The sequence below is a fragment of the Pongo abelii genome, chromosome 20 (assembly GCF_028885655.2).
Source record: "Pongo abelii isolate AG06213 chromosome 20, NHGRI_mPonAbe1-v2.0_pri, whole genome shotgun sequence".
Lineage (NCBI taxonomy): Eukaryota > Metazoa > Chordata > Mammalia > Primates > Hominidae > Pongo > Pongo abelii.
This window is the reverse complement of record NC_072005.2, coordinates 46,212,588-46,236,701: the sequence shown is the minus strand read 5'-3', so window position 1 is coordinate 46,236,701 and position 24,114 is coordinate 46,212,588. Positions and strand designations below refer to the sequence as shown.

Here is a 24,114-nt window from a genome sequence, read left to right as displayed (position 1 = left end):
CCTATTCCCCTCCCCTTTATCCTGCAAACATCAGGATGACTTGGTTGACAAACTCCAACCGGCAAGAACTGGTCTGAGGAGGCTTAAACCTCCCTTCCCAGAGGTGGCCTGGAGAAAACTGCCTCCTCCCCTTAGGGAAACTCGTTGTAGGGGCGGGGCATTACGGGTGTGGGCTTTCAGGACGTTAAGCAGTGTCTTCTTTCTGCCTTATTTTTCTGTCACATTCCTGAGCATTTAGCAAACTTTCACTGGGACCTGCTACGTGTCCAGCCCTGTGCTAGGTGATCCTGCAGACCAAGCGGGGGTTGACAGAGATATCCTTGGTACCTGCCCTCGGCGGGGCGTTCCTCAGTCCATATAGTGACTGACAGTCCAGGACTGGGATGGCGGCACAGGAGGCCATGGAATCCTAGAATGGATCCTAACCCAACCTGGACTGCCAGGGAGGGTTTCGGAGAGGAGGAAACCTTTGAAATGAGTTCTGAGAAGCAGCCTGGGAATTGAGGGTATATTTTCAGGATGAGGAAACAAGTTTAAATATCCAGAGGCGAGAAGATTGCTCGAGGCCAGGAGTTCAAAACCAACCTGGGCAACACAAGAAAACCCCCACTGCCCCCTCCCCCACCCCGTCTCTCTGTCGCCCAGGCTGGAGTGCAGTGGCACAATCTCTCCTTCACTGCAACCTCTACCTCCCAGGTTCAAGCGATTCTCCTGCCTCAGCCTCCCAAGTGGCTGAGATTACAAGCGTGCGCCGCCACGCCCGGCTAATTTTATATTTTTAGTAGAGACGGGGTTTCACCATTGTTGGCCAGGCTGATCTCAAACTCCTGACCTCAAGTGATCTGCCCGCCTCGGCCTCCCAAAGTGCTGGGATTACAGGCGTGCGCCCCTGCGCCCGGCAAAAAATAATATTAATAATAAGGATCCAGAGGCCTTTTATTGTCATGTTTGCGAACTTATTATGTACCTGGCATTGTTGTAGACACTGGGGTAAGGCAGGGAAGAAAACAAACAGACAAAATCCTTTCGTTTTCCTGATGGGGTGAATGGGAGCTTGAAGCCATTTTAGAAAAACTGGAAATGACTCAATGGGGCAGGATCGGAGAGAACCAGGAGAACGAATCAAGCAAGGTCGTGAGGGGCTTTGTGGCAAAAGGAAGGAGTTTGAAGTTTGTATTCGGGGTGGGTAGGAAGCCATGAACAGTAGCAGAGGAGTCATCTTGATGGAGCGGGGAAGGAGAGAGGGTGTCAGGAGACCCAGGTGGGACCACCAGAGGACGTGCTGAGAAAACCTGAGGATTAAGAAGGGGCCGCGCGGTAACGTATAGGGGGCCGGAGAAGGGCAGCAAGGGGGCGAGGCTACGATCGCCTAGGCAACGCGGGCCGCGCCACACTATTCGCTGGTCTTTCGCTACGTCAACCCCGCGCCCCAGCGTCCGCCCTCGGAACCCCGGGGGCGCGGCCTTCTCCGGTTGCTCGGCCCCACCCGCCTGCACAGCGACTTGGGGAGGGGCATGCCAGCCCCTCTGGCTCCACGGTGGAGTCCAGGCCTGGCATAAAGGAACCGCAGGGAGCAATGGTGACGATCTTGGAGCGAGGACTGTAGCTGAGTGGAAGGAAGCGGTTCTGTTGGACCGGCCGCCCTCCACCCCGGAGGCGCTGCCCCGCCCCCTGCCAGTTGCACTTCTTTAAATGGCCCGGGGCGCTAGGGAGGGGTGGGCGGGTCCGGTGTCTGGGGGCACGGGCGGATGGCTCCGCCCAGCCAATCGACGCCCCGCGGCGGGCGGGACTCCAGCCAATCGCGGCTCGCAGCTCGGCTCCGGGGCGGGGCTGGTGGGCCAGAGGCCAGACGGAGAGGCCCCGCCGAGGTGAGCGAGGCCCTAGCCGGTCACTGGTGGGTCTTGGCACTGGCGGGTCGCGACGCTGTGGGCGTTCCAGGAGGTGGTCGTGGCGAACCTGGCAGCTGGGGTGAGGAGTGGTCGCCTGGCTTGGGAATTTACCTTAGGCTGGGGGAGAGAGAAGCGCGCCCCGGCGACTTGCGGAGGCGGGGTCTGGGTGGGACCGGGGGAGGGGGCCTCAGATTTAGGGTGATGATAGGGAGGGTCTGGGGACCTGAGACTGAGTTCGAGACCCAGGAGGGGAGGCGAGGTTGTTGGGGCAGTATTTTCAAGTGGAGGGAGTTTGAAGCTGGGACGTTGGGCGTTTGAAGAAGCGAGAGAACAGAGGGGAGGAACTTTTGAGACAGGGAACCTGGAGATTCGATTCCACTTGGGTCTTCCGGACGGGTTGAATTCGGGGCTTTATCGTGTTCTGGAAAAGGTGTGAGAGGTTTGGGGCTGAGGCTCTGAGTATTTGGAGAAGCGAGAGAACTAGGGTCAAGGATTCTTGGGACTCCAGGACGCACTGGCTGGGGAAGGGGGGTTGCCGGGAAGAGTTCAATGTTCGGGTCTTGGAGCCGGACAGCGAGTTTGGAGGTGAAGTCCAGGGGCGTTTGAAAGTCAGGAGAATAGGAGAAGTGGGAGGAAGTATCAAAATTAGGATACGTAGTCTCCCGAACTAGATCGGAGCATTGTCGTCTTTGAGCGATGTGTTCGGATCTGGGTCTCTGGATCCAAGGGCAGTTTGGAAGGAGAATCCGGACTTTCAAGGAACGGAGGGACCGGGAGAAAGCAGATTTAGAGCCGGAGTCTCGGGTGGGGGAGGGGTGTTCCGGGCCTGGAGCTCAGACTCGCCGCCCCGGAGGCAACGGAGGGCGGGGCTCGGCGGGCGCCGGCAGCTGGACGTCCGGGTTCCCTTCCCCCACCCGCCTGTGTCCCTGTGCGCATGCCCTGAGGGAGAGCCGGGGGAGGGGCGGGGGGCTCGTCCCCTGGACGGGCGGAGCCCTCTGGGGATTGTAGTGCGTGCTCGACGTCAATTCGTGTACCTGGCGGCTGTTGGCCCCCGTTTCCCAGAAGCCCCTGGGCCAAATTGGGGCGTTCCTGGATGCTCTGTAAGGACCCGTGGGGGCGGGGCCTTACAGTGTCGCGGTCTGATTGGGTGGGACCCCGACGGGGCGGGGCTTGGTCTGAGCTGAGTTCTAGCAAGTTTTCCTATGGGGCGCGCTTTGGGGGAATATGAAAGTGCGGGCAGAGGGAATGAGACAGGCCCCTTTCCTACTCTTGGGAGCGCTACCAGTCGGTTAAGGAAGAGGACATAGAAATATCCTGACTGTTGAAGAAGAATCTCAACATAGGTTCCCCAACAGGGCTCCAGGAGATTCGAATATAGTAGACACTCAGTAAATCTGTTGAGCGAATAACTGGCAATTAACTCTTGATCGAGGCCGGGTGTGGTGGTAATCCCAGCTACTCAGGAAGCTGAGGCGGGAGGATCGCTTGAGCCCAGGACTTCGAGACTGCTGTGAGCTGTGATAGCGCTGCTGCACTCAGCCCTGGGCGACAGAGCGAGACCCTGTCTCTAGCAAAAAACAAACACAACTCTTGTTCATTAAGCACTTCCTGTGTGGTGGGCCCTATAGATACGTGGCATCTCCTTGACAGAAGTGGTAAGAAGTATTTTTTTACAGTCCCCGTTTTACAGATGAGGAAACTGAGGCCCTGAGAATTGACTCATTCAGATCACTTCCATGATCACGCAGTTTCCAATACAGAATTCAAATTTGGGGTTCCCTACTTCCAATCCAGATCTCTGTGCTCCACACTTGTCTTTCGTGCTCCATGTTTGAAGAAATTAACATTGTGGAAGAACAGTTTTAAGACTCAGAGGAACTTGAGTTAGGATCGGAACTTGGCAGATGAGGAAATTGATTCTCATGGATGTAAATTCATTGTTTGAGGCCACAACAGGCAAGTAAGTGAGATTTAAATCTAGCTGTACTTAAGGCCAGATCTTATTTTCTTAATCATATATGTACTCACCTCCTTAGCCTTGTGGGATTCAGACAGCCTTCATTTTATAGATCAGTAAACTGAGATTCCGTTGATTAAAAATCACCAACAACTCAATAGGCCTGAGAAAGTGGGATTTGAGCCAGCACTACGGTGTCCGGTGTCTGACCTTCCCCTGTGCACCTCTTCTCTCTACAGAGCATCATGGTGGGAGGCTTGAAGAGGAAACACTCTGATTTGGAAGAGGAGGAGGAGAGGTGGAAGTGGAGTCCAGCAGGCCTTCAGAGCTACCAGCAAGCCCTGCTCCGCATCTCCCTAGACAAAGTCCAGCGCAGTCTGGGCCCCCGAGCACCCAGCCTCCGCAGGCATGTCCTTATCCATAACACCCTTCAACAGCTGCAGGCTGCACTTCGCCTGGCTCCCGCCCCTGCCCTGCCCCCCGAGCCCCTCTTCCTGGGCGAGGAGGATTTCTCCCTGTCAGCCACCATTGGCTCTATTCTCAGGGAGCTGGACACCTCCATGGATGGGACTGAGCCCCCTCAGAATCCAATGGCTCCCCTCAGCCTCCAGAATGAAGTGCCACCCCAGCCTGATCCAGTCTTCTTAGAAGCTCTGAGCTCCCGGTACTTGGGGGACTCTGGCCTGGATGACTTCTTTCTGGACATTGACACATCTGCGGTAGAAAAGGAGCCTGCACGGGCCCCACCAGAGCCTCCTCACAACCTCTTCTGTGCCCCAGGTTCCTGGGAGTGGAATGAACTGGATCACATCATGGAAATCATTCTGGGGTCCTAAAACTGTGATAGAGGGGATCCTTCCTCATGTCATCTTCGGTGGCCTGGATCCCTGAATGCAACTCTGGGTGTGTGTTTTTGTGGGGGCTCTAAGCAGTGACTATGGCCTCCTTTGTTCCCATTTCAGGGTTCCACAAACTGTCTTGCATGTGTGTGTCTGGTTACCCCGACCTTCTGTGAAGGTGGGTCTTCCTGAATTAATTTATCTATTCCAAATGCCTTAACGAGACTCTGTTTCTGGGAGTCTGATTTTCCACTTACACATTTCTTCCACCTTTCCTGCTAGTTCCCACTCCCCTGTGACCAATGGGGCCTCAGGGAAGATAAAGAAAGCTGGGCCTGTCGAAGGATGACAGGGATGTGCTGCCAGGTTGCTATAGAAACCCAGGCTCTGCCTCTTGCACCTTGAGGGGGTGGGAGGGGCTGGTCTCCCTCCAGGCTGAACCCCACTTCCTCGGCAGGACCCCAGTCTCAGCAGCTCCTGATTTCATAACCAGGCCGGACCACGTGCAATAGGGTGGAAACCAAACTGCTCCATGCCACGTTATTTAAAAGAAAGGCAGAGTTTGTGGTGGCTTTTTTTTTTTTTGGATTGTTTGTAATTTTTTTTAATAAAAGTATTTTGGAAGGAGTGATGTTGTCTAATGTTTCTAAACTTCACTGGGTCAGTGAGAGGGACCTAGTAAGTTCCTAAACATCAGCACCACTTCCCTGCCATAGTTGGGGTAGGTGTATCATTGTACATGACATTTATTGAGTGCTTGTTGGCTGAGTGCTCTAGCTCCCACTTGGAATCCTAGCACTTTGGGAGGATCCGCTTGAGGCCAGGAATTCGACGCCAGCCTGGGAAATGTGGCAAAACACTGCCTCTACAAAAAACACAAAGGAGCTAGGCATGGCGGCATGCACCTGTAGTCCCAGTTACTGGGGAGGCTGAGTTGGGAGGATCGCCTGAGCCTGGGAGGCTGAGGCTGCAGTAAGCCATGGTCACACCACTGCACTCCAGCCTCAGAAAAAAAATTAGTGCTTGTTAAGAGCATTGTTCTAGCCACTTTATTTGAATTAAGTCTTTTAATCCTCGTAATTATATAGAAGTAAGTACTGTTACCACTTTTTATACAGGAGGAACCTGAAGTTTAGAGAGGACAAGTCACTTAATTCAGAAGCACATAGCTAGGAAGAACAAGGACCAGGGAGCTAGGCTGAAATGGCCTCCAGAGCCTTGTCCTTCACTATTATAAATGTTGCTTCTTAGACTCACCAGCCACGTGGGTGGGCACAGGAGGGAGAAACTGAGTCACACGGAGTATGTGTCACTGAATGTGCTGCTGAGCCCAGAGGGGCAAGAAAATGCCCAAAGACCCCCAGTACTAAAAGACCTCTTTAGGAGAGTTGGCTAGGAAGCAGAGCCCAGATTAGAGTTATGGTGCTAATGCTTTTTTTTTTTTTTTTTTAATTGAGATGGAGTCTCACTCTGTCACCCAGGCTGGAGTGCAATGACAGGATCTTGGCTCACTGCAACCTCCACTCCCGGGTTCAGGCAATTCTGCCTCAGCCTCTCGAATAGCAGTGACTACAGGTGCTTGCCACCATGCCCAGCTAATTTTTGTATTTTTTTAAAAATAGAGACAGTTTCACCATGTTGGCCAGGCTTGTCTCCAACTCCTAACCTCAAGTGACCCGCCTGCCTCAGCCTCCCAAAGTGCTGGGATTACAGGCATGAGCCACTGTGCCTGACCTGTGCTGATGCTTTATTTTGGAGGTACAAGCCCAGGCTGCTGAGATACGGGAGAGGAGAAAGGAGGTGAAGGAAGAGGTAATGTGATACCTGTACAGGCTATGCCTCTACAATGGTCTTTGAAGAGATGAAGCAAGTGAGCTACACAGCATCAGGGACTTTTCTGGAAGGGTTGCGAGGAGGAACCACACCTGAGTATAGTCCATGGGTGGAGAAAGGATGGGGATTTTGCTTGTGGTTTCTGGGTCAAAGCCAGATTTCTCAGCCTGAAGGGGTCATTGTCAGAAAGTGGAGGGATAACCTGAACAGGTGGGTGCCAATCCAGAGAGAGAGGAATGAGGTGGCCCAGAGGATCTAAAGAAAGCAACCAGGTACAGGCCAGGCGTGGTGGCTCAGGCCTGTAATTCCAGTACTTTCGGAGACCAAGGCGGGCGGATTGCCTGAGGCGAGGAGTTCGAGACCAGCCTGGCCAACATGGTGAAACCCTGTCTCTACTAAAAATACAAAAAATTAGCTGGGCATGGTGGCAAACACCTGTAGTCCCAGCTACTTGGGAGGCTGAGGCAGGAGAATCACTTGAATCCAGGAGGCACAGGTTAGAGTGAGCTGAGATCGTGCCATTGCACTCCAGCCTGGGCAACAAGAGCGAAACTCCATCTCAAAAAAAAAAAAATTACTTGTTGTTGAAAAACTTGGCCAGGTGCAGTGGTTCACGCCTGTAATCCCAGCACTTTGGGAGGCTGAGGCAGGAAGATCACTTGTGTCCAGTTCAAGACCAGCCTGGGCAAAATAGGGAGACCCTATCTCTACAAAAAACTAAAATAAAATTAGCTGGGCTGATGGCATGCCCTTGTAGTCCCACCTACTCAGGAGGCTGAGGTGGGAGGATCGCTTGAGCTCAGGAAATAGAGACTGTGAGCAGAGATAGCACCACTGCACTCCAGCACTCCATCTGGAACAGAGCAACAGAGGGAGGTCCTGTCTCAAAAAAAAAAAAAAAAAAAAAATGGCCGGGTGCAGTGGCTCACGCCTGTAATCCCAGCACTTTGGGAGGCTGAGGCGGGCGGATCACGAGGTCAGGATCGAGACCATCATGGCTAACACGGTGAAACCCCATCTCTACTAAAAATACAAAAACATTAGCTGGGCGAGGTGGCGGGCGCCTGTAGTCCCAGCTACTTAGGAGGCTGAGGCAGGAAAATGGCGTGAACCCGGGAGGCGGAGCTTGCAGTGAGCGGAGATTGCACCACTGCACTCCAGCCTGGGTGACAGAGCAAGACTCCGTCTCAAAAAAAAAAAAAAAAAATGAACTCCAGACCTAGCAATGACTAACTTTCCCTCCCACCTTTCTGAACTCATCTCCCCTACACACCCTCACTCTTATACTCCCACCACACCATTCCCTGCTGTTCCTCAAATACACCATATTCCAAACTGAAGGATCTGGAGTAATACCTGCCTCACACAGCAAAGTGTCAGGGAGCCTGAGTCACGCCAAGGATTCCAATAATGGCTCAGATTTATTGAGTGCCTGCTGTGGACCTGGCACTCTTCAGCAGGAAAATAAATAAAATAGACAATTCCTGCTCTCATGAAGTTTAACAGTGGGGGAAGAGTGAAATACACATGAAAAATAGTGCCAGGCACGGCAGCACGTGACTATAATCCCAGTAACTCAGGAGGCTGAGGCAGGAGGATTATTGGAGGCCAAGAATTCAAGACCACTTTGGGCAACATAGCAAGACCACATCTCTAAAACAATTAAAAAAAAAAATTAGCTGGACATGCTAGTCCCAGCTATTCAGAAGACTCAGGTGGGAAGATCCCTTCTTCAGCCCGGGAGTTGGAGGTTACAGTGAGCTGTGATCACAGCACCGCACTCCAGCCTAGGCGACAGAGTGAGACTCCCACTCTAAATAAATAGATAGATAGATGGATAGATAGATAGACAGACAGACAGACAGACAGATAGATAAATAGATAGGGCCGGGCGCTGTGGCTCACACCTGCAATCCCAGCACTTTGGGAGGCCAAGGCGAGTGGACCACCTGAGGTAAGGAGTTCAAGAGCAGACTAGCCAACACAGTGAAACCCCCTGTCTACCAAAAATACAAAAAAATTAGCTGGCATGGTGGCGGGCGCCTGTAATCCCAGCTACTCCAGAAGCTGAGGCAGGAGAATCACTTGAACCTGAGAGGTGAAGGTTGCAGTGAACCGAGATCAGGCCACTGCACTCCAGCCTGGGCAACCAGAGTAGAATTATGTCTCAAAAATAATTAAGTAAATAAAAAGAAAAATAAGGCCAGGTGTGGGGGCTCACGCCTGTAATCCCAACACTTTGGGAGGCCAAGGTGGGTGAATAATTTGAGGTCAGGAGTTCGAGACCAGCCTGGCCAACATGGTAAAACCCCATCTCTACTAAAAATACAAAAATTAGCTGGGTATCGTGATGCACACTTGTAGTCCCAGCTACTCAGGAGGCTGAGGCAGGAGAATCACTTGAACCCGGGAGGCGGAGGTTGCAGTGAGCCGAGATCACACCACTGCACTCCAGCCTGGGTGACAGAGCAAGACTCTGTCTCAAAAAAAAAAAAAAAAAAAAAGAAGTGAAAATGTGTAAGTCAGCCAGGTGGTGATAAATGCTGTGGGGGCAGGCGGGGAGCAGGGGAGTGAGGAGGGTGTTGCAATTTACATAGGGTGGCCAGATAGGGCGTCTGAGACAAGGTGACATTTGGGTAAAAACCTGAAGAAGGGCCAGGCAAGTTGGCTCACCCCCATAATCCCAGCACTTTGGGAGGCCAATGCAGTCAGATTGCTTGAGCCCAGTAGTTTGATACCAGCCTGGGGTTACATGGCGAGGCCCTGAGGTCCTGTCTCTACTCAAAAAAAAAACAAAAAAAAAACACCAAAAAAAAACCTGGGTGGGTGGTGCTCGCCTGTAGTCCCAGCTACTGGTGAGGCTGAGGTAGAAGGATCGCTTGAGCCCAGAATGGGCAGAGGTTGCAGTGAGAGGAGATCCCACTGCTGCACTCCAGCCTGGGCTACAGAGCGAGACCCTGTTTCAAAAACAAAAACAGGTGGGCGCCCTGGCTCACTCCTACAATCCTAGCACTTTGGGAGGCTGAGGGAGGCGGATTACTTGAGGTCAGGAATTCAATACCAGCCTTGCCAACATAGTGAAACCCCATTTCTACTAAAAATACAAAAATTAGCTGGGCAAGGTGGCGGGTGCCTGTAATCCCAGCTACTCCGGAGGCTGAGGCAGGAGAATTGCTTGAACCGGAGAGGTGGAGACTGCAGTGAGCAGAGATGGGGCCACTGCACTCCAGCCTGGGTGACAAGAGCGAAACTCCGTCTCAAAAACAAACAGGCTAGGCGCGGTGGCTCATGCCTGTAATCCCAGCACTTTGGGAGGCCGAGGCAGGCAGATCACGAGGTTAGGAGTTCGAGACCAGCCTGACCAACATGGTGAAACCCCGTCTCTACTGAAAATTAGCCGGGTGTGGTGGCGGGCGCCTGTAATCCCAGCTACTCGGGGGAGGCTGAGGCAGGAGAATTGCTTGAACCCGGGAGGCGAAGGTTGCAGCGAGCCGAGATGGCGCCACTGCACTCCAGCCTGGGCGACAGAGCAAGACTTCGTCTGGAAACAAACAAACAAAAACAAAAAAGTGAGCCACCGTGCCCCGCCCTCCCCCTTTCCCTACAGCTCTCTGCCTGCCCTGAAGATAACCCTGGGAAGGGGAATCGCACAGTTCCTTAGCACCGCGATGAGGCCAGTAAGAGGAGCACCCTCTTTCCAGATGAAAAAACTGAGGCTCCGAGAGGCCCAGCGCCTTCCTTAACACCGCACTTGTTAAAAAGAACTGGCCACAGAAGTGGAAAGGCTGGCCCTGCAGAAGGAACCGAGTCCCCGAGGGCAGCGTCCACGTTCCCCAACCTGCCCTCCTCTGCGGGGGGGGATGGGCCCGCGGCCCGCCCTGGGCGTGGCGGGAAGGCCCGGTCCCTCCCCGCTACTCACCCTCCGTCCTGGGCCGGCCGGGGTACCCGGGAGGCGGCCGCGGCCCGGAGCCGGCCTGGCGCCTCCTCCCTCCCCAGAGGCCGGACGGGGCGGGCAGCGCCTCCCGACCCCCCTCCCTCCCGCCCCAGCAGGCGGAGGCTTCTCTCCAGGCCTGCCGGGCCCGGTGGCTTCGCCGATGGTTTCATTTCCCCAGGCCCGGCCTCTCCTCTTCTCCCTTCCCCCAGCCTTTGAATTCCTGGCTCTGTCTCCATTTTCTGGCCCCAGCTCCAATGTCAACGCCTCGAAGAATCTCTCTCTAGGACCACCCTGGTTACAGGCGATTATCCCGTCTTATTTTGTTTTCTTCAAGTCACTGAACGGAAAGGGAAATTATTTTTCTCATTGATTCATCTTCCAGGGTCTTCTCATCCCGCTCGGAGTAAAAAACAAAGGTCCACAGAGTAGGCTAAAAGGCCTCACTTCTCGGACCTCCTTCCCGGCAGCTCCCAGTCCAGCTGCCCTGGCCTTGTCTCCTGACAGACGGCACTTCAGAGCCTCTGCACTGGCTCTCGCCTCTGTCTGGAATGCTCTTCCTCTAGGTTTCCTACCTCTCTCATTTGTTTTGGTTTGTTCGTTTTTTGAGACAGAGTCGTTCTCTGTCGCCCAGGCTGGAGTACAGTGGGGCGATCATAGCTCACTGCAGTTTCAAACTCCAGGTTCAAGTGATTCTTCTACCTCAGCCTTCCAAGCACCTGGAACTACAGGCACGCCTGGCTAATTTTTTTGTTGTTGTTGTTATTGTTGTTTTGTTTTTTGAGACGGCAGTGGCACTATCTCGGCTCACTGCAACCTCCGTCTCCCGGGTTCAAGCAATTCTCCTGTCTCAGCCTCCCGAGTAGCTGGGACTACAGGCGCCTGCCACCATGCCGGGCTACTTTCAAAACAAAACAAAACCAAAACAACCACACAAATTATCTAGTACCTTAGGAGCAGGTAAATGCAAAAGAAAAGAAAAAAGCAGGCCGGGTGCAGTGGCTCACGCCTGTGATCCCAACACTTTGAGAGGCCCAGGCGGGTGGATCACTTGAGGTCAGGAGTTCGAGACTAGTCTGGCCAACATGATGAAACCCTCGTCTCTATTAAAAAAAAAAAAAAAAAAAAAAAATTAGCCAGGCGTGGTGGCAGGCGCCTGTAATCCCAGCTACTCGGGAGGCTGAGGTAGGAGAATTGCTTGAATCCAGGAGATGTAGGTTGCAGTGAGCTGAGAGATGTGCAGCTTTGAGGAGGAGGATGTGTCATGTCTGAAAAGGTGACAATTCAGCAGAGACCTGATGAAACAAAAGAAGTAGACCCGGCCAGGTGGCTCACTCCTGTAATCCCAGCATTTTGGGAATCGGAGGCAGGAGGATCACTTGAGCCCAGGAGTTCAAGACCAGCTTGGGCAACATGGGGATACTCTGCTTCTACAAATAAAAAATTTAAAAAAAACTGGCCAGACGCGGTGGCTCATGCCTGTAATCCCACCACTTTGGGAGGCCGAGGCAGGCGGATCACCTGAGGTCAGGAGTTCGAGACCAGCCTGATCAATATGGCGAAACCCCATCTCTACTAAAAATGCAAATTAAATTGATTTAATTTGCTTTCTTTTTTTCAATTTTTGTTGTTGTTGTTGTTTAGATTGTTTTCTTTTCTTTTCTTTCTTTTTTCGGATGGAGTCTTGCTCTGTCACCCAGGCTGGAGTGCAGTGGCACAATCTCAGCTCACTGCAACCTCTGCCTCCCGGGTTCAAATGATTCTCTTGCCTCAACCTCCCAAGTAGCTGGGAATACAGGTACTTGCCACCACACCTGGCTAACTTTTGTATTTTTAGTAAAGATGGGGTTTCACCATGTTGGTCAGGCTGGTCTTGAACTTCTGACCTCAAGGGATCTGCCTGCCTCGACCTCCCAAAGTGCTGGGATTACAGGCGTGAGCCACGGCGCCCGGCCAAGGTAATTTGTTTATTGTTCATCTGCTCCCATAAGAGATTTTCATCTATAATTTCACTGCCCTTTCTTCAGTGCCTATAACAGTGTCTGGCACACAAAAGGGGCTCAAGACATAAATGTTTGCAAATCAATGAATGCATTTGTTTTCAAATATATTTTCTCTCTTCACCTCCTACCCTGATCCATGAGAGGGGAGACTCTGTGAAGTTTACCCAGTGCTGTATCCTCACCATCTACAACAGTGGCCACTACATAGTAGGTGCTTAATAAATATATATTAATCAGATGATTCCTCTGAGTTCTTGTTCTTGGTTTTTTTTTGTTTGTTTGTTTTTTACAGAGTCTTGCTCTGTCACCCAGGATGGAGTGCAGCAGCCTGATCCTGGCTCACTGCAACCTCTGTCTCCCAGGTTCAAGCGATCCTCCCACCTCAGCCTCTGAAGCAGCTGGAACTACAGGCATGAAGGAAAATTTCCTTTTCCTTCAGTGTATGACCTGGAGTAAGCCAATGGGAGACTCCAGGTCCAGGCCTCCCTTTTGCCAGCCATAAAAATGGATTCTGGAGGGCAGAAAATGTGAATTTGCCTAGCGGGGGCCTGGTTCTAATTAGCATCTTACCTTAATTTTATTATTAAAAATTCAAGCACGTAGAAAAGATGGGGAAAAAAAAGTATTCTGAGCATCTGAATACTATCTCACTTAGATTTATTTGATAGTTGTTGGACAGGGAACAACTATAATCCCAGTACTTTGTGAGGCCAAGGCAAGAGGGTCACTTGAGTCCAGGAGTTCAAGATCAGCCTGGGCAACATAGTAAGATCTCATCACTACAAAAAAATTTAAGAGCCAGGCGTGGACTGGGCATGGTGGCTCACGCCTGTAATCCCAGTACTTTGGGAGGCCAAGGCGGGCAGATCACCTGAGGTCGGAAGTTCAAGACCAGCCTGACCAACAGGGAGAAACCCCGTCTCTACTAAAAATACAAAATTAGTCAGGCGTGGTGGCGCATTCCTGTAATCGCAGCTACTCGGGAGGCTGAGGCAGGACAATTTCTTGAACCTGGGAGACAGAGGCTGTGGTGAGCCAAAACAGTGCCATTGCACTCCAGCCTGGGCAACAAGAGCGAAACTCCGTCTCAAAAAAAAAAAAAAAAAAAAAATACTCGTCCCATAAACTGGCAATGAGACTTAACCTTCTTCAAGTAGCTCATTTGTTAATTCCGGAGCTGTGGGAAGAGCTTTTAGTTTTGAATAAAGCTCCTGGCCAAAGTAAGTTCTCAAAAATGCTAACTACACTTTAATTCAGGCAGCAATTGTCAATGAATGCTCAAACCGTTGGGTGAAAAGTTAGTGGAAAACAGGATCTTTTTGGGGTCTCACTCTGTCGCCCAGGCTGGCGTGCACTATTGCAATCATGGCTCACTGCAGCCTCAAACTCCTGGGCTCAAGTGATCCACCTCAGCCTCCCAAGAAGCTGGGACTGCAGGTGCATGCCACCAAGCTAGGATAAGTTTTTAAAAACAGTATTCTGTAGATAGTGCCACTGCACTCCAGCCTGGCGACAGAGCAAGACTCCGTCTCAAAAACAAACAAACAAAAAAAACAAAAACAAAAAACCAGTATTTTGTGGAGATTGGGTCTTGCTATGTTGCCCAGGCTAGTCTCAAACTCCTGGGCTCTGGCCAGGCACAGTGGCTCATGCCTGTAATCCCAGCACTTTGGGAGGTAGAGGTGGGCGGAGTTCGATACTAGCCTGACCAACATGTTGAAATCCCGTCTCTACTGAAAATACAAAAATTAGCCAGGCATGGTGGTGCACGCCTATAATCCCAGCTACCCAGGAGGCTGAGGCAGGAGAATTGTTTAACGTGGAAGCGGAGGTTGCGGTGAGCTGAGGTTGTGCCACTGCACTCCAGCCTGGGTGACAGAGACTCCATCTCAAAAAAAAAAAAAAGCCAGTCGTGGTGGCTCACGCCTGTAATCCCAGCACTTTGGGAGGCCAAGGCAGGCAGATCGCCTGAGGTCAGGAGTTTGAGGCCAGCCTGGCTAACATGGTGAAATCCTGTCTCTACTAAACATACAAAAATTAGCCAGGCATAGTAGCATGTGCCTGTAATCCTAGCTACTCAGGAGGCTGAGGCAGGAGAATTGCTTGAACCGGGGAGGCGGAAGTTGCAGTGAGCCAAGACCATGCCATTACACTCCAGCCTGAGCGACAGAGCAAGACTCCATCTCAAAAAAAAAAAAAAAAAAAACCGGCCAGGTGCGGTGGTTCACGCCTGTAATCCCAGCACTTTGGGAGGCCAAGGCGGGTGGATCACGAGATTAGGAGATGGAGACCATCCTGGCTAACACGGTGAAACCCCGTCTCTACTAAAAATACAAAAAAATTAGCCAGGCGTGGTGGCGGGCGCCTGTAGTCCCAGCTACTCAGGAGGCTGAGGCAGGAGAATGGCGTGAACCCGGGAGGCGGAGCTTGCAGTGAGCCGAGATCGTGACACTGCACTCCAGACTAGGCGACAAAGTGAGACTCTGTCTCAAAAAAAAAAAAAAAAAAAAAAATCACAAAACCTCCTGGGCTCAAGTTCCCGCCTTGGCCTCCCAAAGTGCCGGGATTACAGGCATGAGCCACCACATATATCCTGAAGATAGGATCTTGACAGGCTCTGAAGCATCATCCCAAACGTTATTTGCTAACTAGAAAAGATAAATTTCTTTTACGATGTAACCCTCACAATCTTAATCATGTGATGAAACTCTGCATTACCAATGGTGGGACATCCTGACACTGGGTACCAACTACTATAATGCATTAGGATTAGGAAGTACATTAATAAGGATTAGGACACACCTTGTGGAGTCTCCCTGTTCACTGCATAAGCAGAATCTCGCCAGGCCCCTAGACCCAACCTCCAGCTTATTAGAAAAAGAGAGGAACAAATTAAACACAGTCAGACAAATCCAGAATGTGGGACACTATGCAGCATGACTAGGCTGTTTTGCCAGAAATTCAATGTCAACAAAACATAAAAAAGGATTTGAGGCTGAGCGTGGTGGCTCACGCCTGTAATCCCAGCACTTTGGGAGGCCAAAGTGGGCAGATCACCTGAAGTGAGGAGTTTGAGACCAGCTTGGCCAACATGGCGAAACCCTCTCTCTACTAAAAATACAAAAAAATTAGCCAGGCATGGTGGTGCATGCTTGTAATGCCAGCACTTTGGGAGGCCAAAGCGGGTGGATCACCTGAGGTCAGGAGTTTGAGACCAGCCTGGCCAACATGGCGAAACCCTGTCTCTACTAAAAACAGAAAAAAATTAGCCAGGCATGGTGGCGCACGCCTGTAATCCCAGCTACTCGGGAGGCTGAGGCAGGAGAATCACTTTAACCCAGAGATGGAGGTTGCAGTGAACTGAGATCATGCCACTGCACTCCAGCCTGGGCGACAGAGCGAGACTCTGTCTCAAAAAAAAAAAAGGATTTGGGTGGGGGAATGTTCAAGAATAAAATATAGTATGTAATTTCTTCATTACAACCAAATTAGCATGTGAACCTTCATTGGATTCTGATTTTGGAGAAAAGAAAGCAACTATAAATGATATTCTTGGGTCAGTTGGAGAGATTTGAATATAGACTGGCTATTAGGTGATATTATGGAATTCTTGATTCTATTAGATGTGAAATAGTATTTTTGTGGCTTGTACATGAATGTCCTTATTCTTTTTTTTTTTTTTTTAGATGGAGTTTTGCTCTTGTTGCCCAGGCTGGAGTGCAATGACGCAATCTAAGCTCACTGCAACCTCCACCTCCTGGGTTCAAGCGATTCTCGTGTCTCAGCCTCCTGAGTAGCTGGGATTACAGGCACATGCCACCATGCCCAGCTAATTTTTGTATTATTAGTAGAGACGGGGTTTCATCATATTGGTTAGGCTGGTCTCGAACTCCTGACCTCCGGTGATCTGCTCGCCTCGGCCTCCCAAAGTGCTGGGATTACAGGTGTGAGCCAACACACAGGGCCTAATGTCCTTATTCTTAAGAGATGTCTGCTGAGCTGTTAAGGGGAGAATATCAAGATGCTTGCAATTTACTCTTCAAAGGTTTAGCAAAAGAAACAATATATACACATAGGTAGATAAAGGCAACTTAGCACAATGTTACCAACTATTACTTTTTTTTTTTTTTTTTGATACAGGGTCTTGTTCTGTTACTCAGACTAGAGTGCAGTGGCATGAACATGGCTCACTGCAGCCTTGACCTCCTGGGCTCAAGGAATCCTCCCACCTTAGCCCCGCAAGCAGCTGGGACCACAGGAACATGCTACCACGGCTGGCTAATTCTTTTTTTTTTTTTTTTTTTGAGATAGAGTCTTGCTCTGTTGCCCAGTCTGGAGTGCAGTGGCGCTGTCTTGGATCACTGCAACCTCCACCTCCTGGGTTCAAGCTATTCTCCTGCCTCAGCCTCCTGAGTAGCTGGGATTACAGGCGCCTGCCACCACACCTGGCTAATTTTTCGTATTTTTAGTAGAGACAGGGTTTCACCATATTGGCCAGGCTGGTCTCGAACTCCTGACCTCGTGATCTGCCCACCTCGGCCTCCCAAAGTGCTGAGATTACAGGCGTGAGCCACCACGCCCAGCCCACGCCTGGCTAATTCTTAAATTTTTTTGTAGTGATGAGATCTCACTATGTTGCCCAGGCTGGACTCAAGTGAACTCCTGGACTCAAGTGACCCTCCTGCCTTGGCCTCCCAAAGTACTGGATTACAGTTGTTGCCTAGCTAACAACTAGCAATTAAATCTAGGTGAGAGAGTATTCAGGCGTAAGCCACTGCATCTGGCCATGTGAGGAGTGTTATACCCTGTCTACCTCTAGCCCCATCCTGCATGTCTATCCACCTTGAACGAAGAGCTTGTCTTATTACAACAGCTATTACTACTAACAAAGAAACACGCTGCTAACCAGGCATGGTGGTGTGCGCCTGTAGTCCCAGCTACTTGGGGGTCTGAGGCAGGAGGATGGCTTGAATCCGGGAGGCTGATGTGAGCCGAGATGGCACCCCTGCACTTCAGCCTGGATGACAGAGCGAGATCCTGTCTCAAAAACAAAATAAAATAAAATAAAAAGTAAAGAAAAAAATAATAAGCAGCTGGGAGCGGTAGCTCACCCCTGTAATCCTAACATTCAGAGGCTGAGAAGGGCGGATCACCTGAGGTGAGGAGTTTGAGACCCGCCTGGCCAACATGGCGAAACCCCATCTCTACTAAAAATACAAAAATTAGCCGGGCGTGGTGGTGCAAGCCTGTAGTCCCAGCTACTCGGGAGGCCAAGGCAGGATAATTGCTTGAACCTGGGAGGCGGAGGTTACAGTGAACCGAGATCGTGCCACTGCACTCCAGCCTGGGCGACGGAGTGAGAATCTGTCTCAAATAAATAAATAAATGAATAAAATGAAAAAAAAAAACACAAAACACGTTGCAACCCACTCTGAAGATTTTGCATGAATTAATTTAATCCTTAAAAACAATCCTGTAAACTAGGCGCTATTTTCTCTCATTTTAAAGGAGAAACAGACCAGAAGGGATTAAAACACTTGCCCCAGGTCACACAGCTGCTTAGGGAATGGAGCCCGGGATGTGATTCAGTTGGTATCGCACTCCAACCTCACTCCCGCCTTTAACCACAATTAAGTCCAACTGTCCAGCATTGCTTGAGTGTGGTATTGTGTTCTTACAGATACGATCCTATTTAAACTATCCTGTCAAGAGGTAGGCAAGACGATCCCCATTTAACTTTGTGTAGCTTGGAGAGGTTGATCATTTTTCCAAGGTCACGCATCCAGTGAGTGGGGAATCCGGAGTTGGAATTTGAACCCGGGCATTATCTGTAGTGTAGACCCCTGTCGGGGCTGGATGTGTAAGAAACTTAATTGCCGGGTTTGGCAGGTGCATGGGTAGTTGTGAGGGGCTCGTACTTTGAGAGGCAAAAGCCCCCACTCGCCACCGTTCCCCGGAGTAAAAAGCCACCTCTTTCCACCCCTCACTCGCGCAGCTGCCCGGGCATGCGCCCTGAAGCCCCTCCTTCAGAATCCGCCCCCTACAGGCTCCGCCCATCACCATGCAGGGCCAATCCCTGGGGCGGAGGGCGGGGAAGCCACGAGAGTGGGCGGTCGCTAAGGGTAGTTAGAGGTCTGGAGTCGTGAGCCGGAGTCAGAACTGCGTCTCCCGACCCAGGCGCCGGTTTCCGGAGGAGAGCCAGCAAGCGATGCTGCCGCTGCTGTTTCCTGATTGGTTGTGGGTGGCTACCTCTTCGTTCTGATTGGCCGCTAGTGAGCAAGGTATGTAAATGAAGGGGCCTGGGAAGAGAAGGGCTACCAGCGGCCGGGTCCTTCACAGAGTTCGATCCCTGGGTCCGACAGGTGCCCGCCGGGGCTGCCCGGGATCGAGACGCACGGGCCTCTACGTGCTGTCTGCCCCGGCCGGGCCGGGTGAATCACGCCGCAGTCCGAGAAGGGGGCGGAGGCGCCGGCTCCTTGGCTCCGGCTGCGTGACTCACCCGCCCCCGCCGCCGCCGCTTCGGGAGGAGCCGCCTCCACTGCCGGAAGCGAGCGGAGGCCGGGCGCAGAGAACAGCCCGCCAGGGGTCCCGGCTCGCACGGCGCCGGGAGGCCGGCAGGAATCACAGCCGGGAATCGGGGCAGTAGAAGGGGTCCTGGGGTCAGAGAGGCCAGAATCCCCGGGGGAAAGCCGGCCTGGGCACCGCTAGGGGGCGCCGGGACTCGGGGGCGGAGTCGGGGGTGGGGGCGGAATTCCTGCGGTTCCGGACTCCCCGGACTGCGGGGAAGGGGACGAAGACCCTGTTTCAAAACAGGGTGGTGGGCCACTCTTAAAATCTTGCTAGGCAGGATCCCAGAACTGGACTCTACAGTCTTCCTGGCCCAAAAAAGTAGGTAGCGCCAGGGGTCCAAAACTCCAGCCCTACCCCCGCCACTCCAAGAACAGTGGACCCTCAAACTTCTCTCAGTGACTGACCCCCGTGCCGATCACGATTTCCCGACAAGCCCTGTCTATTCTGCCTCCCAAATAAGTCCTGACTCGACCGACTTCCTTCAATGCCCACTACCAGCTCCTGCTCCAGGCCATCACCATCGTCCGTCCCAAACGAGTACAGCCTACCAGTGGGTCTCAGATCCCCCCTCTTTTTGCCCCCCACAGTCTTCCTCGAAGCAGCCATGGGGGGGGATCTTCCAGAAACCTAATCAGCTCACAACACCATTCCCTCCCTGCTCAAATTCCTTTAATGACTGCCCACCACACTCAGGATAAAATCCAAACTCCCTACTTCTGCATATGTGGCTTTCTGTGACCTGGCTTGTGCCCGTTCCCCTAGCTGCTCCCCAATCTGGTCTCCTACCATGTCACTCTCTGTGTGCTACCCATGCTGGTCTCTTTCCAGTTCAAGCCCATCCACCCTCTGGGCTTTTCTTTGCCTTTTTTTGTTGTTCCCTCCTCCCGGAATGCTTTTCCCAGGGTCTCCCATGGCTGACTTCTCTGGCCTGAGGGCTCCATTCAAATGTCACCTCCTTACAGGAGCCTTCTCTGATCATCTAAAAGGTCTCTACCTTTTAGTGTCTTCCTGTAATTCTCTGTACATTTCCTGTGTTTCCTTATTTATTTACTGTTTGAAACATAGTAGACAATATTAAACTATGTGAAGCTAGTATTTATAATATTATAACTTATTTAGATATAATTATGTTATTATAATAAAATATGTGAAACAGCTGCTTTTGTAGGGGAAAAAGTTGAATATTGGCCATTCCACATGGTTCACTGAGGAAATAATAATGTTATCATTAAGTGTACTTATTGGCAGGGCGAGGCAGCTCACACTTGTAATCTCAATTCTTTGGGAGGCAGAGGCAGAAGGATGGCTTGAGGCAAGAAGTTTGAGACCACCCTGGGCAACATAGTGAGACCTTGTCTCTACAAAAAATAAAAGGGGAAAAAAAAGTACTTATTGACTGAGGGAGGAGGATCGCTTCAGGCCAGGAGTTTGAGACCAGCCTGGGCAATATAGTGTGACCCCATCTTTATTTTTTCCAGATAAAAAAGTCTATAAATATACTTAAATATAAAATTTAAAATTTTAAAAGTCTATAGGCCGGGTGCGGTGGCTCACGCCTGTAATCCCAGCACTTTGGGAGGCAGAGGTGGGCGGATCACTTGAGGTCAAGACCAGCCTGGCCAACATGGTGAAACCCTGCCTCTTCTAAAAATACAAAAATTAGGCGGGTGTGGTGGCGTGCATCTGTAATCCTAGCTTTTGGGGAGGCTGAGGCATGAGAATCAGTTGAACCCGTGAGGCAGAGGTTGCAATGAGCTGAGATCACAGCATTGCACTCCAGCCTGGGCAACAGAGCGAGACTCCATCTCAAAAAAAAAAAAATCTATATATATACATATACAGTTAAATAAAAATTGTCTATATCTTTAAAGTTCCCTAAGAAAAGCTAGGCACAGAGAGGTTAAGTGACTTGCCCAAGATCCGACCTGTAGCAACTGTCAGATCCAGGCTTTGAACTTAACATTGGTTTTCTATAACTGACTATAACTCCATAACTCCCTGCCCTCTGCAGATGCTGAGCAAGGGTCTGAAGCGGAAACGGGAGGAGGAGGAGGAGAAGGAACCTCTGGCAGTCGACGCCTGGTGGCTAGATCCTGGCCACGCAGCAGTGGCACAGGCACCCCCGGCCGTGGCCTCTAGCTCCCTCTTTGACCTCTCAGTGCTCAAACTCCACCACAGCCTGCAGCAGAGTGAGCCGGACCTGCGGCACCTGGTGCTGGTGGTGAACACTCTGCGGCGCATCCAGGCGTCCATGGCACCCGCGGCTGCCCTGCCACCTGTGCCCAGCCCACCTGCAGCCCCCAGTGTGGCTGACAACTTACTGGCAAGCTCGGACGCTGCCCTTTCAGCCTCCATGGCCAGCCTCCTAGAGGACCTCAGCCACATTGAGGGCCTGAGTCAGGCTCCCCAACCCCTGGCAGATGAGGGGCCACCAGGCCGTAGCATCGGGGGAGCAGCACCCAGCTTGGGTGCCTTGGACCTGCTGGGCCCAGCCACTGGCTGTCTACTGGACGATGGGCTCGAGGGCCTGTTTGAGGATATTGACACCTCTATGTATGACAATGAACTTTGGGCACCAGCCTCTGAGGGCCTCAAACCAGGCCCTGAGGATGGGCCGGGCAAGGAGGAAGCTCCGGAGCTGGACGAGGCTGAATTGGACTACCTCATGGATGTGCTGGTGGGCACACAGGCACTGGAGCGGCCGCCGGGGCCAGGGCGCTGAGCCCACATGCTGGGATGGTTGTCTGGTATCTGAACTGAGCCTGCTGGCTGGACCAACTGTCCTCGAAAAGACACAGCTGGCTTCCCTAGTACAGAGAACAGGGCTTGGGCCACTTTGGAGACACAGAATCCAGTCCTAGGCAACTTCACATCCGTCCTCCTGTCTCAGGGCTGGCAGGGGAGCCTGGAATTACCCCCTAGTGATGGAATGACAGGGTCTGGTGGGGACTGAATTCCCTGGCCCTGGGGTCATAGCTTGGGCTGTTCCTTCTCTGATATGGGAAGAGACCCCAATCAGATTTTTCAAATTAAAGCCAGTCCTGGGAAATCCCAAATCCGTGTGCTGCTTTGTCTCTGGGCAAATGTGAAGGCGAGATAAAAACATCAAACATTTTATTGGGCGTAGACTGTGTACGAGGCACAGTTCTAAGCACTTCAGTGTGTTAACTCATTTAATCCTATAACAGCCTTACAAGATTGGTAGTATTATCATCCCCATTTTACAGGTGAGAAAACCAAGGCTCCAAGATTATCACTTGAGGTGGGTTTTAAATTATGAACTTAATTTATTTATTTTTTTTGAGATAGGGTCTCGCTCTGTCACCCAGGTTGAAGTACAGTGGTCTGATCATGGCTCACTACAGCCTCAAACTCCTGGGCTCAAGCGATCCTCCTACCAGGCCACTTTTTTTTTTTTTCTTTTTTTTTTTTGAGACAGATTCTTACTCTGTCGCCCAGGCTGGAGTGCAGTGGCGTGACTTCGGCTCACTGCAACCTCCACCTCCCGGGTTCAAACGATTCTCCTGCCTCGGCCTCCCAATTAGCTGGGACTGACTAATTTTTTATATTTTTTGTAGAGACAGGGTTTCACTGTGTTAGCCAGTATGGTCTTCATCTCTTGACCTCGTGATCTGCCTGCCTCAGCCTCCCAAAGTGCTGGGATTACAGGCATGAGCCACTGTGCCTGGCCTTTTTTTTTTTTTTTTTCTTAAATTTTATTTCTTTTCCTCGCTAGCAGGAAGTCAAGGCAAATTTTTAAAAATGAAAGCAAGTCCTCGCCTGGAGTCTACCTGTATTTACTGAGGAGAGAAGGGGAGATTGCTTTCAGAATGGTCCAGAAATAAAAACACAAAACCTGGACCCTGGACAGATCCTCTCCAAGGAGCCCTGAGAGTCGGCTCTCCAGGAAAATGGGGGAAGGAAAGGGGGACAACAGCCCATTTTTAAAAATAAAATCCACTCCTGGTCTTAAATCTCTGGGCAAAGGATAGGGCCGCTTGGAGCTGTGTCTGAAATAAAGCCACTAGGCTTGGTAGCTGGACTGCAGAGAGGGAGCTCAGGGCAGGCAGCTGTGCCTTCCTTCTAGAAGAAACCCAGACCCGGACGAGCTGGGGCCACCTGCCCGTGTGCTGGGCCTGGCTGGAGCGCCGGGTGTCAGCGGCCGCCCCCGCGGTCCAGCCGCATTCCAGGCCCGGCTGGGAGGGGCCGCACACTCAGCGGCCTGGCACAGGACCCAGGCTGCGTCCTTCCTGACGGCCGCAGGGACAGGGCGGAGCCTGAGGGGGGGTGCACGGAGGGGAGGGAGTGTCACCGTGAAAACTGCGGGTGCGCATGCAGAGAGGCGCAGGGGGCTGGACGGTGATCCGAGGGGCCAGCGGAGCCTTGAGTGAGGGAAACGCCGCCATCGTGGGGTCCCAGAGCCTCGCTTCTGGCCAGAAGCCTCGAGGAGGCAGAGGCAGGAGTGCAGCTGGGCCAGATGGGGAACCCGGGTCGGCCCCAGGGGCCGGGAAGGGGCGGGCAGAGTGGCGCTTCCTGGAGGAGCAGAGGAAGTTGTGCCCATTTCTGGAAGTGGATGAGGCGGGCCGCGGAAGCGGGTGAAAATGGCCTGCGGGGAGCTGTCGTCCAGGCTGAGTGTCTTCCAGGCGCCTGACTCCAACCCCGAATGACTCCAGCCCCCCGGGGCAAATGGGACTCGGACTGTTTTGCCGCTGACTCAAAACTTGGGCGCCTGGGCTGAGCTCAGCACCGCCCCCTGGTGCCCAGTCGGGCTCTGCGGTGCCGCCGTCTTGGGTTCCCCAGACATCTGTCCAGTGGTCGAGGGATCATGAACGCCCTCTGTTTACAACACTCTGCGGGCCTGTTTCTTTCTTTTCTTTTTCTTTTAGAGACGGGGTCTCGCTTTGTCGCCCAGGCTGGAGAGTGCAGTGGTGCAATCATAGCTCACTACAGCCTCGAATTCCTGGGCTTCAGCAATCCTCCCGCCTCAGCCTCCCAATTAGCTGGGGTTACAGGTGCGTGCCACCACGCCCAGCTGATTTTATTTTTATTCTTATTTTTATTTATTTTTTATTTTTTATTTTTTGAGACGGGT

General features: G+C 51.9%; 2 protein-coding genes across 4 annotated transcripts; both read left to right on the top strand.

Annotated features, from left to right (window-relative positions):
- The first annotated feature begins 924 nt into the window (after nt 1-924).
- SERTAD3 (SERTA domain containing 3) lies at nt 925-5,313 on the top strand. 3 transcript variants are annotated; one of them, XM_009232611.3, is made up of 3 exons: nt 1,875-1,968; nt 3,684-3,849; nt 4,086-5,313. In XM_009232611.3, exon 3 carries the CDS (start codon nt 4,092-4,094, stop codon nt 4,680-4,682), a length of 591 nt encoding a protein of 196 aa, XP_009230886.1. In that variant the 5' UTR covers nt 1,875-1,968; nt 3,684-3,849; nt 4,086-4,091; the 3' UTR covers nt 4,683-5,313. The 3 variants fall into 3 exon arrangements, with proteins under 3 accessions (XP_009230885.1, XP_002829277.1, XP_009230886.1); XM_009232610.4 differs by lacking the exons at nt 1,875-1,968; nt 3,684-3,849 and adding an exon at nt 925-1,868; XM_002829231.5 differs by lacking the exon at nt 3,684-3,849 and having other exon boundaries at nt 1,833-1,968.
- A 13,236-nt stretch (nt 5,314-18,549) lies between these two features.
- Nucleotides 18,550-22,078, top strand: SERTAD1 (SERTA domain containing 1). The gene is made up of 2 exons (XM_002829229.5): nt 18,550-18,733; nt 21,034-22,078. Exon 2 carries the CDS (start codon nt 21,034-21,036, stop codon nt 21,742-21,744), a length of 711 nt encoding a protein of 236 aa, XP_002829275.1. The 5' UTR covers nt 18,550-18,733; the 3' UTR covers nt 21,745-22,078.
- Nucleotides 22,079-24,114: the final 2,036 nt, after the last annotated feature.

Coding starts and splice junctions, on each gene's coding strand:
- SERTAD3 (XM_009232610.4), top strand. CDS start 1,749: ATGGCTCCGCCCAGCCAATCGACGCCCCGCGGCGGGCGGGACTCCAGC. Junction 1,869..4,085: donor GACGGAGAGGCCCCGCCGAG/GTGAGCGAGGCC, acceptor TTCTCTCTACAG/AGCATCATGGTGGGAGGCTT.
- SERTAD1 (XM_002829229.5), top strand. CDS start 21,034: ATGCTGAGCAAGGGTCTGAAGCGGAAACGGGAGGAGGAGGAGGAGAAG.